The sequence below is a fragment of the Syngnathus acus genome, chromosome 11, assembly GCF_901709675.1.
Source record: "Syngnathus acus chromosome 11, fSynAcu1.2, whole genome shotgun sequence".
NCBI classification, from domain to species: Eukaryota; Metazoa; Chordata; class Actinopteri; order Syngnathiformes; family Syngnathidae; genus Syngnathus; species Syngnathus acus.
The window spans coordinates 1257633-1274956 of NC_051096.1; the positions used below are offsets into that span (position 1 = coordinate 1257633).

The 17324-nt window shown below is 45.2% G+C and overlaps 1 protein-coding gene across 3 annotated transcripts; it reads left to right on the forward strand.

The window, feature by feature from the left end:
- The first annotated feature begins 3722 nt into the window (after nt 1-3722).
- On the forward strand, nt 3723-11529 carry triqk (triple QxxK/R motif containing). 3 transcript variants are annotated; one of them, XR_005099399.1, is made up of 6 exons: nt 3723-3919; nt 5076-5146; nt 5219-5304; nt 9183-9365; nt 11211-11254; nt 11300-11529. XR_005099399.1 is itself a non-coding variant. In XM_037264293.1 (4 exons), the coding sequence occupies exons 2-4, from the start codon at nt 5086-5088 to the stop codon at nt 9288-9290; spliced, it is 255 nt and encodes an 84-aa protein (XP_037120188.1). In that variant the 5' UTR covers nt 3734-3891; nt 5076-5085; the 3' UTR covers nt 9291-10803. The 3 variants fall into 3 exon arrangements, 2 of the variants coding, with proteins under 2 accessions (XP_037120188.1, XP_037120187.1); XM_037264293.1 differs by lacking the exons at nt 11211-11254; nt 11300-11529 and having other exon boundaries at nt 3734-3891; nt 9183-10803; XM_037264292.1 differs by lacking the exons at nt 11211-11254; nt 11300-11529 and having other exon boundaries at nt 3738-3919; nt 9183-10803.
- The last annotated feature ends 5795 nt before the right edge of the window (nt 11530-17324 follow it).

The window sequence follows — 17324 nt, forward strand, 5'->3', positions numbered from 1 at the left end:
GCCGAATAATATTGCACGCCCCACTTTTCAGTTTTTTATTTGTTAAAAAAGTTTAAATTATCCAATAAATATCGTTCCACTTCACGATTGTGTCCCACTTGTTGATTCTTGACATAAAATTAAACTTTTATATCTTTATGTTTGAAGCCTGAAATGTCGCAAAATGTTGAAAGCTTCAAGGGGGCCGAATACTTTCGCAAGGCACTGTATATATATGTATATATACATATATATATATATACATATATACGTATATATATGTATACATATATATATATCGAGGTCGAACCTCGGATTCAGGAGGAACAGTGTGGCTTTCGTCCTGGCCGTGGAACAGTGGACCAGCTCTACACCCTCGGCAGGATCCTCGAGTCCACATGTGTTTTGTGGACTTGGAGAAGGCGTTCGACCGTGTCCCTCGGGAAGTTCTGTGGAGGGTGCTTCGGGAGTGCAGGGTGCCGAGCCAACTGATAAGGGCGGTTCGGTCCCTGTATCACCAATTCCAGAGTTTGGTCCGTATTTCCGGCAGAGTCGGATTCGTTCCCAGTGAGGGGTGGACTCCGCCAAGGCTGCCCTTTGACACCGATTCTGTTCATAATTTTTATGGACAGAATTTCTAGGCGCAGCCGAGGCGTTGAGGCGGTCCGGTTTGGGGACCTCAGCATCGCGTCTCTGCTTTTTGCAGACGACGTGGTGCTGTTGGCTTCTTCAGGCCGTGATCTCCAGCTCTCACTGGAGCGGTTCGCAGCCGAGTGTGAAGCGGTCGGGATGAGGGTCAGCACCTCCAAATCCGAGTCCATGGTCCTCGGTCGGAAAAGGGTGGAATGTCCTCTCCGGATCGGGGATGAGATCCTGCCCCAAGTGGAGGAGTTCAAGTATCTTGGGGTCTTGTTCACGAGTGAGGGGAGGATGGAGCGCGAGATCGACAGGCGGATCGGTGCAGCGTCGGCAGTAATGCGGACTCTGTACCGGTCCGTCGTGGTAAAGAGAGCTGAGCCAAAAGGCAAAGCTCTCAATTTACCGGTCGATTTACGCTCCTACCCTCACCTATGGTCACGAGCTATGGGTCGTGACCGAAAGAACGAGATCCCGGATACAAGCGGCCGAAATGAGTTTCCTCCGCAGGATGTCCGGGCTCTCCCTTAGAGATAGGGTGAGAAGCTCGGTCATCCGGGAGAGACTCGGAGTAGAGTCGCTACTCCTCCACGTTGAGAGGAGTCAGATGAGGTGGCTCGGGCATCTCATCAGGATGCATCCTGGACGCCTCCCTGGTGAGGTGTTCCGGGCATGTCCCACCGGTAGGAGACCCCGGGGACGACCCAGGACGCGCTGGAGAGACTATGTCTCTCAGCTGGCCTGGGAACGCCTTGGGATCCCCTGGGATGAGCTGGATGAAGTGGCTGGGGAGAGGGAAGTCTGGGAGTCGCTCCTAAAGCTGCTGCCCCCGCGACCCGACCCCGGATAAGTGGAAGAAGATGGATGGATGGATGGATGGATGGATGGATGGATGGATAGATGGATATATATAGGCCTGTCTCGGAAAATTTGAATATTGTGATAAAGTTCTTTATTTTCTGTAATGCAATTAAAAAAACAAAAATGTCATACATTCTGGATTCATTAAAAATCAAGTGAAATATTGCAAGCCTTTTATTATTTTACTATTGCTGAGTATGGCTTACAAGAAAACTCAAAAATCCTATCTCAAAAAATTTGAATATTTCCTCAGACCAAGTAAAAAAAAAAGATTTATGACAGCAAAACAAAATCAAACATTTGAAAATGTCCATTAATGCACTCAGTATTTGGTTGGGAATCCTTTTGCACGGATTACTGCAACCAATGCGGCGTGGCATGGAGGCAATCAGCCTGTGGCATTGCTGAGGTGTTATGGATGCCCAGGATACTTCAATAGCAGCCTTTAGCTCATTTGCATAGATGGGTCTGGTGTCTTTCAGCTTCTTCTTCACAATACCCCACAAATTCATTATGGGCTTCAGGTCAGGGGAATTGGCAGGCCAATCGAGGACAGTAATGCCATGGTCAGTACACCATTTACTGGTGGTTTTGGCACTGTGGGCAGGTGCCAGATCATGCTGAAAAATTAAATCATCATCTCCATAGAGCTTTTTAGCAGACGGAAGCATGTAGTGCTCTAAAATCTGCATTTACTCTGGACTTGATGAAACACGGTGGACCAACACCAGCAGCTGACATGGCTCCCCAAACCATTGCTGACTGTGGGAACTTCACACTAGATTTCAAGCAACTTGGATTTTGCTTCTCTCCAGACTTTTGTCCAGACTCTGGCGCCTTGACTTCCAAATGAAATACAAAACTTGCTTTCGTCTGAAAAGAGGACTTTGGACCACTCTGCAACTGTCCAGTGCTTCTTTTCCATAGCCCAAGTCAGACGCTTCTTCCGTTGTCTTGAGTTCAGAAGTGGCTTGACCATGGGAATAAGGCTATTGTAGCCCATTTCCCGGACACGTCTGTGAACAGTGGCTTTTGATACCTGGACTCCAGCTTCAGTCCACTGTCTTTGAAGCTCCCCCAAATTCTGGAAGCGACTCTTCTTCACAATGCTGTTAAGGCTGCGGTCATCTCTCTTGGTTGTGCAGCGTTTCCTGCCATATTTCCCCCTTCCAACAGACTTTTTGTGGATGTGCTTTGAAACTGCACTCTGTGAACAGCTTGCTCTTTGAGAAATGTCTTTTTGTGTCTTACCCTCCTGATGGAGGGTGTCAATGATGGTCCTCTGGACAGCAGTCAGATCAGCAGTCTTCCCTATACTTGTGATTTAGTTTACTGAACCAAGCTGAGTGTTTTTCAAGGCTCCGGAAACCCTTGCAGGTGTTTCGAGTTAATTCAAGTGATTAGTTGAATACCCTACTAGTATACTTTTTCATGATACTCTAATATTTTGAGATAGGATATTAGAGTTTTCTTAAACTGTATGCCATAATCAGCAATATTAAAATAATAAAAGGCTTGCAATATTTCAGTTGGGTTGTAATGAATCCAGAATGTATGAAATGTTTTGTTTTTTTAATTGCATTACAGAAAATAAAGAACTTTATCACAATATTCAAGTTTTCTGAAACTGTATATATATATATATATATATATATATATATATATATATATATATATATATATATATATGTCTCAATTAGTGAAGCCCAGATTTATGCTGCAAACAAATTGCCAACAAAATGCAAGTCATCTTCAAGTATAAATCCTTTTCAATTCAGGCTGAAAACATTTTTCCCATACCTTTGATTAAGGGCTTTTTGAGCAGTTTCTATACGGTCTCATCTTATTTCCCTTTTCTTTTAAATATCTTAAATCATCTGATTGTAAACGCATTACAATAATGTCCATCGTACGCTATTTTAGCAAAAACAGAGATTATTGTCCTCTTCAATTTCAGCACTGATTGGATGTGAGAAGAGAACTCACGTTGTTCTGCTGCTGGAGGCCATTTTATCTCAAGGCACTTGTGTTTTTTTCTTTAAAAATGTTCTGATTGTTGTTGTTTTTTGTGAGACTCAAGTAACTTGGAAAGAAACAGACGAAAATGCGATTTTAATTTTGTATTGACGCCCTTTTGCAAGGAAACCTGCCTTTTTACCGCCGCTCACGCTTCCTATTGGCGGACACCATCGATATCCGTATTTGATTGGACGAAATGCCCGTGACCCCTCCCCCGGTGAAGTGTAAACCCGGAAGACGCTGCAGTGCTACGCTGGCGTTTTGCAAGTAATGAAGAGCAAAGTGCAATCAAACGCTTTTTGTTTGTTTGTTTTTGTTGATTCACATGTCCACCCGGTGTTCCAGCTGTTACCTCGTCTACGGAGCACTGTAATAAGTGAAAAGATCACTGACTGTGTGAGTATCTCTGCAAATTCAACGAATGGTAACTGCGGGGTGATGTTTAGACGTTAAAACGGCTCCAAACTGTTTTTCGCGCTATTTGCTCTGACTACCAATGTGTCTCCCACAAAAAGGCATCATTCTGCGCACCCACTGCTATCTGCTGTTAATATGAACAAATAAGTGCCTTTGCTAATTTTTTAACCTAAGTAGGGGAAAAGCAAGAATCTCTTTATTCGTATCAAAGTTGAGAAAGTTGTGATAATTAATTGCCAAATAGTTGATAATAATGACCACAAAATGAACACCTGCTACTGTATACAGTTAATACCACCTCTTTTCAAATAGGTTCCTCCTTTTTTCACCTCAGGAAAGAAAATAGCAGAGCGGTGCCAGTAAGTACCTGTAATTACCTTTCTAAAAAAATGGACACCTTTTTATGATGCAAAAATGTTAATTTTACCAATTAATATGTAACTTGAATGATTCTCCCCCTGTCAAAATATTGTCTTGAAAAATCGACACCATCAGGTAACTCATTTTTCGTTTTACTGCAGAAAAAAAGTGCTGCCAGTCTGTAATTCATGTCCCGCTGGCACATTTCCCTCCTAAATAGACACCTCTTTATAGATAACCGCGGTTGAGTAAATAAACACCCCCTACCCTGACCAAGATTTGAGGAAAAATAGTCTTCCTCCAATGCTAACATTTGGCTAATTAGAGCCTCCCCGCAGTTTATTTTTAGCCCGGTGGAGCTGTTGAGCTAATCAAAGTGGAGCGAGCGGCTCGAACGGGACTGTGGCGTCAATGAGATGGATCGCGCGTCTACCAAAAGGTGACGAAAATTAATGCAATCCCACCTCGCAAATGAACCATATGTCCCGTGTTTTGTTTTTCTCACCAACCAACGATTTGGCAGTGACACATTTCTTTCCTGTAACGTTGTGAATCAAACAGAAGCAGCCAGACTAGCGAAATTCCCTTTCAACATTTTTGCTAACACCTCAAGGGAAATGCCACAGACAAGCTAATGAATAGCATCAATGTCAACAATGCATACACATTATTTATTATCTGCAAAGAGCAACTATAACACAATTTCCTTTGAATACAAAAACTCGACTATATTTTGTATTAAAAATATTACAGATAATTTCGTTTTTTTGTACACTTCCATTCATTTGTGTGTTTTTTTCTAGCTGAAGAAGAATGGGGAAGAAGGACGCCAGTGCCACCAACCTACCAGTGGATCAATACAGAAAACAAATTGGTGGGTCCCCCCCTTTAGAAATCAACCATCATAGACACCAAAACAATCAATAAATGCTCAAAATTCTTGCAGGTAAGCAGGACTACAAAAAGACAAAGTCGGTCCTGAAGGCCACACGGCTCAAAGCGGAAGCCAAGAAGAACTCGTCCGGATTCAGGGTGAGATTGAATTTCTTGAATCAAGGTTGGAAAAAAAAGTTGGATTCAAGAAAGGAGCAAGTCCCTGTGCGCTGTAATCGAGTGCAAATATAGCACGATTGTTCCCATCCGCCGTATGAAATATCGCTCGCCTTTCTTCATAAATGATGAAAGGATGAAATGCACGGCCATGATGAAATGGTCATCTTTTTTAAACATGTGCATCACATAGACACGGCGGGGCCTCATTAAGCACGTCTTTAATCCAATTAGATGCGTCGCTATCTTGAAATATTGATACGGCCCGTGAATTATTCATGTTTTGACAAGAAGACAAGGAGCCCCTTGGATTAAAAATACCTCCAGGACAAACGGAGCCTATTAAAAAAAGAGTCTTGGACTTCTTTGGCCTCAAGTGCCGTGACAGCAATTTCAGCCTTGATGAGATAGACGTTTGGGGCTAGCGTTAAGGCTTTAGCATTAGCCGTTTGCGTTGTGGCTGAAGTCTTAGCTAAACGGGTCGGCTTTTGGCTTTTGCTGGTTAGTGTTCAAGAGTTGGGGGTCATGTTTTGACCTTGGTGTTCTCCTGCCACATCATCCGCGCCCGTCCTCCCGTCTTGCGGAGGCAGCTGGCCTCCCTCTGTGTAGCGCCAACCCGACATAGCAGCATGAGGAATCGGCAGCTGCCAGGACAGCCTGTTTGGCGGCTGCGCTGTTAGCGGGGGCCGTCTGGACCACTTGGCATATATATACAGTGCCTTGCGAAAGTATTCGGCCCCCTTGAACCTTTCAACATTTCGCCACATTTCAGGCTTCAAAAATAAAGATATAAAATTTAAATTTTTTGTCAAGAATCAACAAGTGGGACACAATCGTGAAGTGGAACGAAATTTATTGGATAATTTAAACTTTTTTAACAAATAAAAAACTGAAAAGTGGGGCGTGCAATATTATTCGGCCCCTTTACTTTCAGTGCAGCAAACTCACTCCATAATTTCAGTGAGGACCTTTGAATGATCCAATGTTGTCCTAAATGACTGATGATGATAAATAGAATGCACCTGTGTGTAATCAAGTCTCCGTATAAATGCACCTGCTCTTTGATAGTCTCAGGGTTCTGTTTAAAGCGCAGAGAGAACCATGAAGACAAAGGAACACACCAGGCAGGTCCGAGATACTGTTGTGGAGAAGTTTAAAGCCGGATTTGGATACAAAAAGATTTCCCAAGCTTTAAACATCTCAAGGAGCACTGTGCAAGCAATTACCGTTTTTTCCCATGTATAATGCGCCCCCATGTATAATACGCACCCTAAAAATGGCATGTTGATGCTGGAAAAAAGCCTGTACCCATGTATAATACGCACCCAAATTTTGACTCCTACTTAAGTCCGTAAACGTAAAATTATTTCTGAAAAAAGATCATCTTTGGGAACAACCGGATGTTATTCTGCCGGTCAGTATCACTGCGCATGCGCTAGCAAACTCAATAGCGAAGAAAGGTTTCGGATTTGTGTAGGGTACATTGTGACAGCAAACGAGCAGGTGATCGAGCAAGCGTCTGATACGAGAGCATTGTGTTCGTATGGAGCGTGTTTGAAGTGAACAGCAGAGAAGAAAGCGCATCTGTAATGGCGGCCTCCGTATGATATCCGGATTAAAAAAAAAAAAAAAATCGTACCCATATATAATGCGCACCCCAGATTTTAGGACAATAAATTAGTTAGATTTTGCGCATTATACATGGGAAAAAACGGTATATTGAAATGGAAGGAGTATCAGACCACTGCAAATCTACCAAGACCCGGGCGTCCCTCCAAACTTTCATCTCAAACAAGGAGAAGACTGATCAGAGATGCAGCCAAGAGGCCAATGATCACTCTGGATGAACTGCAGATAACTACAGCTGAGGTGGGAGAGTCTGTCCATAGGACAACAATCAGTCGTGCACTGCACAAATCTGGCCTTTATGGAAGAGTGGAAAGAAGAAAGCCATTTCTCAAAGATATCCATAAAAAGTCTCGTTTAAAGTTTGCCACAAGCCACCTGGGAGACACACCAAACATGTGGAAGAAGGTGCTCTGGTCAGATGAAACCAAAATCGAACTTTTTGGCCACAATGCAAAACGATATGTTTGGCGTAAAAGCAACACAGCTCATCACCCTGAACACACCATCCCCAGTGTCAAACATGGTGGTGGCAGCATCATGGTTTGGGCCTGCTTTTCTTCAGCAGGGACAGGGAAGATGGCTAAAATTGATGGGAAGATGGATGGAGCCAAATACAGGACCATTCTGGAAGAAAACCTGTTGGAGTCTGCAAAAGACCTGAGACTGGGACGGAGATTTATCTTCCAACAGGACAATGATCCAAAACATAAAGCCAAATCTACAATGGAATGGTTCACAAATAGACGTATCCAGGTGTTAGAATGGCCAAGTCAAAGTCCAGACCTGAATCCAATCGAGAATGTGGAAAGAGCTGAAGACTGCTGTTCACAAACGCTCTCCATCCAACCTCACTGAACTCGAGCTGTTTTGCAAGGAAGAATGGGCAAGAATTCCAGTCTCTCGATGTGCAAAACTGTTAGAGACGTACCCCAAGCGACTTGCAGCTGTAATTGCAGCAAAGGCCCAGTTGGCGCTACAAAGTATTAGCGCAGGGGGGCCGAATAATATTGCACGCCCCACTTTTCAGTTTTTTATTTGTTAAAAAAGTTTAAATTATCCAATACATTTTGTTCCACTTCACGATTGTGTCCCACTTGTTGTTGATTCTTGACAAAAAACTAAACTTTTATATCTTGTTTATATGTTTGAAGCCTGAAATGTCGCGAAATGTTGAAAGGTTCAAGGGGGCCTTGAGATATAGAGAGAGACAGAGCGACCGAGAGAGAGAGCGAGCGACCGAGAGAGAGAGCGAGCGACCGAGAGAGAGAGCGAGCGACCGAGAGAGAGAGCGAGCGACCGAGAGAGAGCGACCGAGAGAGAGAGCGAACGAGAGACCGAGAGAGAGCGACCGAGAGAGAGCGACCGAGAGAGAGAGCGAACGAGAGACCGAGAGAGAGAGAGAGAGCGACCGAGAGAGAGAGAGAGCGCCCGAGAGAGAGAGCGACCGAGAGAGAGAGTGCGAGAGAGAGAGAGAGAGAGCGACCGACCGACATGCGCGACTTGCCTCCTCAACGATCATCGGTCGCCAGTGACTTGTGCAAAACTTGCCGTGTGCTGCGTTGACACAAACACAGGCATTGCTATTGCTAGCTGCAGCTGGACCGTAAAAGTGGAGATGGTGGACTAGTCACCAATCATGACATGCTGGAAGCCGGAACTCCTTTATCTGGAGCACAACTTAATCCTCAAATGGTGAGCCACATTTAATGTCAGACAATTTTGAGACCGGCCCGATAAGTTGACTCCCTAAACAGCAAGTAAAAAAAGTTGTTCTGCATTGAAGATGGTTTTTTTCCCCCTTCTTTTTAAATGTGCCTGCGCTGTCGTTGTGGCCCAGTTTGCCTCGTGTTGTTGTTGAGCAAGCCCCAATCAGCCTTTTGAAGTCCTCCAAGCTCTCCAGTGCTGATGAGCAAGTTTGTTTGCCGGTTAAAGAACAAGTGGAAAAAGTCGGAGTGGCCCTCCTCAAAGTGGAGCTGATGAAGAGCAAGAGCGAGCGGTACTCGTCATCAAGTGGACCGCCACTCGTGCGGAAAGGGACAATTAAACAATACAGGGGCAAAAAGTGGGTCATGTCTCCTTTTGAGTCTGTGATTGCAGCCAGACTCTAAAATTGAGGTGAGCCCCCCCCTCAGCTCCTTCGTCAAATACACCAAAGCGAGATCGTATGTGTACGTGGCGCCCCGTTTCCAAATGTGCAAACTGAACTTGCAATATGTCTTGTGTCTTCTCAGGACGCCTTCCTGGTGGTGGTGGCTATCTTGTTCTTTGTGGTCTGCGTCTACGCTTTTTTTTACCTCAACCTCAGTAACGAGATTAACATGGACATGGATGTGGATTGAAGGTGGTCCGTGGGAGACTTCCTTGTGTACAGATCACAGGAAGTGATGTCAGCAGTCTTCCAGACACTTCATTAGGTACACCCACATCACACGATCCTAGCAATATAGAGGCCTTCAATCATGAAAAAACGTCATCTAAATTTTGGTACAACAATTTTGTCTTGGCCATTGGTTTCCCGATATCAATGCATGTTCATCCAAAGCCTTGCGTACATTTTTGTACAAAGGGTCCAACAGAGGGCAGGGTGTATTCCAGTCAGCTTTTGACTAACTCAAAGCAATAAAAAGCCTACCTGGCTGCGGGACATCATAGGCCTTCAAAATAAAAGCATGCAGTTTGACTTAGCAGTCATACTCACGACACAAAACATTGCTTTTGTTTTGAACGACTGACTTTTGAAAGGATGTTACGCCAAGCAAGTGGGAGGTTTATCGTTGCCTTGAGTTGCTGATGAAAGCTTGCATTGTGGAATCCGCATCGCCGTCTGTTGACACGTGTATTTAAAAAAAAAAAAAAAGATTTTAAACAGCCAATTGATAAAGAAAGTGAGAAAATAACTTGTTGAAAAACATGAGTAGCGACGCTTCCACCTTCTCGACGTATTTTTCCCAAATATGTGGAACACATAAATTGGATGCCCACGATTTTCTATGGGAGATATTGCTTTGGTTTTCACACAGTTTGGTTTTAGTCTGACTGAATGGATTCATCGCGACAACCGAGGTTCCAATGTAAATAATAATTTTGTGAAAACCAAATGAGGGGGGGGCGGGGCATGAGGGATCATTTCCGGCAGCACAATGGTTGGGAGCGGCTATCCCCGCAGGTCTTCTGAAGTAATATCGCGGAGTCACGTTCGCTCCGGGAAAAATGTAAATCTGCCGTCACGGCGCAGGAGACAATCACTTTTGCCGTCGAGTTCCGCCGCTCCTCCCCCCTTGGCCGCCCCAGCGAAGACGTGCCAGATTGGAATCCGTGCGCGGAATAGCGATGGCGCGTTTCTACCTGGATTAGCATGGCAAATGCGCCGCTTTCATTTGAATGCCAGGGCCGGGTGACGACAACGCCTCGCTCCGTCAATGCCTTCATTATCCCGCCATGAGCGCTCTCCCATGACCTCGTCACCTCCAGTAAAAGGCCGCGTGTCAAAGGAACCATTATGAGAAGCCGACAGGCTTTCATCCATCCGCTTCCTCTTCAGTCGCAACAACACGATAAGTCGATTTAATAGACCTTCCAGACCTCTACCTGGAAGCTTATCAGGAATCCTCCGGAATGCCATAAGAGTTGTGTGCTTCATGACTGATTTACACAGGCCGGACACTTGATTAAGTACATCTTCGTAAAATACCGCCCTCACCTAAACCTGCACGGTTGAAAATAAGCCAAGACGTTATTTTGAATCGTCTTATTGACTCATTTTAACCCACGTCCCACGGTTTCATGGCTCTTCTTCCCATTGAGTGTTTGGCTGCACTGAAATAAAAAAGAAACGTCGCAAAAGTACAAGGAGCAAAGTCTTTGTGAGAAGAAATTGTTTCAGGATAAAGTTGTCATTAAATGTAATATGAGAAAAAAAAAAGGCCTTATGGAACAAAAACAAATGTGATGAGAAAACATGAAAAAAGAAGATAGATGAAGGCAAATTGAATAGTGTGTATTCTTTAGTTATCAAATGATATAATACCTCTTTGAAATAAATGTAATTTAAAAAAAAAAAAAAAAAACCTTTTTCCAGAAATTTTTTTATTTTTTCACTCATACATTTTCTGCTTCAGTGTCATTGAAGTTTTTTTTTTGCTATAGCGGTGCAGTTAAAAGCAGGTGTAGTCATTATCTTCAGCTCTTAAAAAATAATGGATATTACAACCTATCGCGTCGATTTGCTTTTTATGGCCTGCCCATTCTCTTTGGCGCAGCTATAAAGGTGTAAGTCACGCTCTCGTATCAACGTCCCGGCTGGCACGCCGGCCCGCCGGCTGTCGGAGGATGTCGACTGGGCCGCGTTCACGCGAGGGCACGGTGGAAAGCATCCAAGCCAACCAAGCTAATGCAACGCTGGCAAACACCTTATTGTTTTGTGTGTGTCATTAGCTTGCATGTCTACTTGACTGAAATGCTTGGAAGATTCTAATAAAGAACGAATAGACGACAAACAATTGTGCATACAAGCCGATCAACACGTCGTTATGAACACAATCAATAGTCCTTAATAAACATCACAAAGCAATCATAAAATATCCTGCATCGTTATTTGTGGCCGGACCAAATCAAGGTTTTGTTTTAGTGCGTGTGTCTCGTGTGTGGCGCAGGTGCCCAACAGGTGTCCTCTCTGATACCCGTCGCTCTCCCTTTACTTGTGTGTATTTGCACACGTCCGGGAAGCACCTGGGATTCGCCACACCTGGGCCCGTTGCCCGGACACCGCACACACACCCATGCGGACACACACGCACGGGAACGCAGCCAGTTCCTGTTGCAGGATAAAGGCAGGAAGCAGAGATGGGACCAAGTCACACATGTGCAAGTCTCAAGTGAGTCTCAAGTCTTAACCTTCAAGTCCCAAGTCATTTTTTTCTTGGGCAAGTCAAGTCTTTAAATAGGTCAAGTCCAAGTCAAGTCCTTAAATAGGTCAAGTCCAAGTCAAGTCACCTTATTATTGCAATTTTACCCGCAGAATCTGATCTTAGTAACGTGAAAAGACAAGATATAAGTAACTTTAAGTAACCATTATTGTCCAATGTGTCTAACCTGTTTAAAAAATATGACAATAATTTGGATTTGCACTGTAATTACTGATATTCAGTAAAATACACCATGGAATCAAACAAAAAAGAAATGACCTCATACAATGATTGACAGCTCAATCTAAACAAATGAACGTCTGCCGACAGTGTCTGACACATTTGAGTTGCAAATATGAAAAAATAATCTGAAAAAAATCTGAAAGAAGAAACACATTAAAGAGCATTAGCAACATTTTATGTTTCATCTGTAACATCTGGAGACACCAGAGCCTGAGCTCTATAAACTTCAAACGGACAAAGTCGTCTGGCTGTCTGAAAGGTTTCTGTTGCATATCTTGCACTGTGCTGTCCGTCTTTTGCTGTCATAAAGGTAATTACGATAGCCGAAGGTACCGCTCCCGCTGACATGTTTGTGCATGTCTGATATAAAGGGGCGTGATTCTCCAATAAACACGTTAGGTAGGTAGAGAGGGCACGACTGATTGATTGACAGGGTAGTGATCCAATCATGACAACGCCATTCTCAGCTTGCGCTCCTACCGTGTTATCGATATTACTTTTTTTAAAAGTATTATTAATTTTATATTCAAACTGAAAACAAACTAAATAACACGGAAGTCATTCAAGTCATCGTGTCTCAAGTCAAGTCCTGAGTCTTTAACTTCCAAGTCGAGTCTCAAGTTTTTTTATTTTTGTCAAGTCAAGTCACAAGTCATCAAAACAGCGACTCGAGTCGACTCGAGTCCAAGGCACAGTGACTCGAGTCGACTCGAGTCCAAGGCACAGTGACTCGAGTCCCCATCTCTGGCAGGAAGTGGCAGCTGTCACCCCATCCGACAATGGCCCAGTGAAGCCATCGCTTGAGTCCGTCTCACCTGAGAACTTCAGTCGAGGCTGTCCATCACTGTTCACTCGAGAATGGAGCCCAATTTCCATTTCTTGCCTGGATGGTGTCCCCTGCAGAGTTGTCCGAAGGGGCCAGAGTCTCTTTTGAAGTGTTTGCAAAGGGTCACTAAGGCCCCTCTTGAAGTGTGGCGAAGAGGGTGGTGGGGGTCTCACACTGGCCCCTCTGTGCGCTGGGTGGCGACCGCTCTGTCGCCGGGTCAGCGGCAGTCAAGATGGCCGTCAGTCATCGTGTCACCGGGACAGAGCGGCTTGTGTCAAGTTGGACACGCAAAACATTTTTGTGGATTGAAGAGAAACACTTGTGCAAAATTTGCTAATTAAATAAAAAACTGAGAATCTTATGAAGTTGGAGAGTCTTTGTTTTTGTGAGAAAGGTGTCATTTTCTCCCAATGAAGTCACATTAGAGAATTTGGTGGGGGGGTGTCATTTATTTCTGCAAAGGCTTTCTAAGAGACAGAAATTGCAGTCCTTTGAGAAAAGTCATGAAATTTCAAGAACAGTTTTGTATACAAAAATGTGATCTTGTGAAATTAGAAATCAAAATAATTTCGTAAATGATATCTAAGGTTTAAAAACTTGGGAAATTAACTGAATTTGATATTGTTCTCTATTTTTCTTCAACTTGGTCTTCTTCCATGAAACATTTTCCGTGCCCTGGCCACGAATCCCTCGAGAAAGATATGCGGAGCAGAATTTTGCTGTGTTTCGCAGCCGGGTCAGTAAAATGGGCGAATAAAGCCTTCAAAATGACTAATGACTGAATAAAAATCAACACCTCTGTAAAAGCCTTCAATAAAAAGCCGACGTTCTAATTTTGCAAATTTACGGCGCGGTCGTTACGTCGGACCGCATTAGCTAAGCGCACGTACATGCTTGACACGCTTTGGATTGGTAGAAAGATTGCAAGAGGAGTGTGTCACGGTTTTCTTTTTGTTTTGTTTTTTACGTCCGGCAGATGCGCACAGTTTAAAAGATTGCCTTTAACGCGTTTTACGTTGCCGCGTGATGGATGTCCTCGCCGGATGTGCTCTTTGACGTCGGCACCAGAGAATTCCATCTCGGCTCGGGAGCAAACTTGGGCCGAGCTGAACGTCCCCGTTTCGATGTGGCACGTTAACGACCTTGGTCAAGGACAGGCCTTCTTTTCAAAGTCTTGACAAGCATATTTCTCCTGAACGCTAGATATCTAATGCTAATGTCTCGCGTTAACGTTCCGAGTTGTTTTTTTGTAGAATTTTCATCCCAAATCTGCACTGACTTTGCGAGCAAGTTACGTTTTTCTTTACCTCTCGTGGTGCCGTCATTTGTCAAATTGTTATGTTGAAATTTTAAATTGCCTGATTCCAGGGGCGTTGAAATTTCGAGGTTCCTTATTGTGTTTGTATATCAAGCGCGGGTGCTTTGCGGCCGCTCAACTTTTCCGCATATGAATTTATCAGCTGAGTCACGTCGGTGCTACATGTTATTGAAATTTATCTCCAGAAATGCAGCGGGTGTAATGGTCGCTATTGCGTTGAGTGTTTTTCTTTTGGCTACGGAGCCGCCTCGCACAAAGTGTCATTTGCGTGAAAGCCAGCGGCGCCTTTCAGCATACAATCAGCCCGACGGGCCGTCCGCCGCTCGGAAGGAGAATTGGCAAATTGCCGCTCAAAGTGCATCCGGAGTTCAAATTGCTCACTTTTGCCACATAATGCCAAGGCTAAGTCATTGTCAATAAACGCGAGTCGACCTTTTTTCTTATTCACACCCGCGTTTGCGCAGCACAATGGCCGCCACGAGTAAATTGGAGCGGCGCTCGGCAAAGGCGCAGTGGGAATCATATTTGTTTTTTTTATGTTTTTTTTTTCTTCCTCTCTCATCACGCAACTCGACGCTTCTTGCCAGCGGCAGCCGGTCGCTTATTGTATGTCACGTTTTCAGGCACTCATTTTACAATTTAAAAAAGTGACATTATGATCCAGATTAAGAAAATGTCAATACTATCAGATTAAAAAGCGTTTTGCATCTGTTTTTGGAGTGAAAGGTTCTAAGATTTGTTTTGAAGAAAAAAAATGAGTGGCCAAATTAAAATTGATGTCATTAAATGAGTATTCTGGCCTTTTTACGTGTAGGTAAACAGAGCGCTTGTTGCATCACGGCGACATTGGGTAGCCAAAATGTCAGGGCGATGCAGGTGTTTCCCGTAAATGATGCAGCACACTCAGATAGAAGACGGCGGGCAGATGGCAACCCGCGGGCTCGCCGTGCGAGGCCAAGCGTGTGAACCAAAGGTTGGAAAGCCCACAGCTTTGAAACGCTGCCAGCCCGCCAGCGGTGACGGCTGTGGCGCCGTACCCGGCCCACCTGCTTTTCACGCTCTAGGACATCTGGTTGAGCGGAACCTGAATTGAAAAATTGAACTTTAGATTTTCGTATTTTTACGTAATTACGCAATGATTTATGATAAATAAGTGGAAGGCAGTAAAATGGCCGACTAAATGAACGTGTTTCCCTCCAATTGAGTAGATTGCCCTGCAGTACTTTTCGTCGGGAACGGTGAGGACTCCCCATCAGCGTCATGTGGGCCAACACTGACTCAGCGCTAGACGTGCCAAACTTGGCAAGCCAAAGCGGCTCGCAAATCTCCATGGCCCAGAAGGTTGCCAGGTCCCGCGCGCGTTTGCCAGGTCAGGCAGAAAGCGAGCGAGAGAGAGAGAGGCGGCGCCGACAAAAGCGGAGCGCTCGGCCGGGGGATTAGCAAGACAGCCTTTCTCCAAGCCGCCCCTTAATACCTCGGCAATATGGTTGGACCCGTGCTGGCGTTTGCTGCCGTTTGCTCGCTTCGCAGATGTCGCGGCATATTTGCGGTCCCGCCCGCACTAAAAAGACGCATTACAAGCACCTCGGGGAGCCGCCGACGCTAATGATTGGAGGTGCTTTCCGAGAGCTTTAAACATGCCGAGTTTTGGGGGAGAGTCCAGATTTACTTTTACGATGTCGCCGCTGAAATTGGCCATTAGCTATTACTCGGCGGTAAATTGTCTTTGTTTACCTTTGGCTTCCAACGGCAACCGTTAGAGCTTCATGTTTTGCTGCCGTTACGCGACAGGCAGCGTGACTCAAAGTTGTAGTTAAGTGCAAATCGCTCGAGGCGAGTGTTGGGCTCCGAAGGTGCCATTTGGGTTTTTTTAGGGCTGTGGGCGGAGCCTTTGATGACATGTGGGCTACGCAGAAATGTGAACTTCTTCAGCATTAGCTGAAGGAATGATTGGAATTGAGGCTACCACTTGATGCGAGGGCTGCGCAAAGTTGCGCAAGAGGAAAACCAGAAGCCGGTCGACACGCGTCTGGGCTGGACGCCGGTTACGAATGTCGGAAACCTGCTGCACGTGTTGGATTGGAAATGGAATCCTGCATGATTTTTCCAGCGCCTCTTTCGAAGCACTTGGGCTTGATGGGAAAAGCAGCCCTTGGCTTGGGGATGATTGATTTTGAAGGACGATATCAGATTGTGGAATTTTGTTCCTGCCATGTGTGATGACGATGTCGTCTTGTCGGAGGCGTGTTTCGCTCGACGTCTACATCTTAGATTACCGACACAATGTTGCTCGCGGCCAAAGCTGCTGACTATGTCAACAAAAGCGACTTAATTGCAGGCCATTTTGGTGCCATTTTTGGGCCGCTTCCAGTTGTTCTCAGCCAAGCGCTCCCTGGGAACGCATCCAAATGGAAGCAAGTCTACTAAACAGACTCACTTGTCAGCATTGTGAGAATTCTCCATGGAGCGCCCTGTGGAACGATTTGCCGTGAGAGTGTCCCGGTTGTTTCCCTGGCGGAGGCTTTGTTTGTTTTTGCTCGCGGGCTGCCGGTAGACGCGCCGCAGCTGTCACTCTTACAGCGAGAGCAAGACCCTGACTGTAAAATGCCCCTGACCCCAAAACAATGACAGTCTGTGACACTGCTGGTAAAGATCAAATGTTTGGCCCCGAGCACTCTTGACCTCCGGCCCCGCGACTGAAAGACTCTCCGTGCCCGCCGATCTCTCATCGGCGGCGCCGGAAAAGAAAAAGCAGTGTGTGTCGCGTACTTGAAAAGGGACCGAGGGCCTCAGGCGGCTTATCGGCCAGCGCCCGACAGAAAGCAGACGGCGTCTGGCGGTGAAAGGTGGCAAGAGAGGCAGATGACATGCATGCCGAGAAGCTGGGCGGCCACTGCAAAGTGCTCTCGATAACGACGACTGCAGACGTGACATCACAGTGGAAATGCACAACTGGACTCCATCGTTATGAACCCAAATGTTCCAAATGAAACTGAAATGAAACACCTCGGACTGGTTCGCCATGTTTTCTCTAGTTCTAGCCCCCCTCCCAGAAATATGGCTGGACCCTCAAGGACCCTCA

What these genes read in the sequence shown, in the direction of transcription:
- triqk (XM_037264293.1), top strand. Translation starts at nt 5,086, where the DNA reads ATGGGGAAGAAGGACGCCAGTGCCACCAACCTACCAGTGGATCAATAC. An exon ending in TCAATACAGAAAACAAATTG is followed by an intron (nt 5,147 to 5,218) that starts GTGGGTCCCCCC and finishes AAATTCTTGCAG; the next exon opens with GTAAGCAGGACTACAAAAAG. An exon ending in AGAACTCGTCCGGATTCAGG is followed by an intron (nt 5,305 to 9,182) that starts GTGAGATTGAAT and finishes GTGTCTTCTCAG; the next exon opens with GACGCCTTCCTGGTGGTGGT.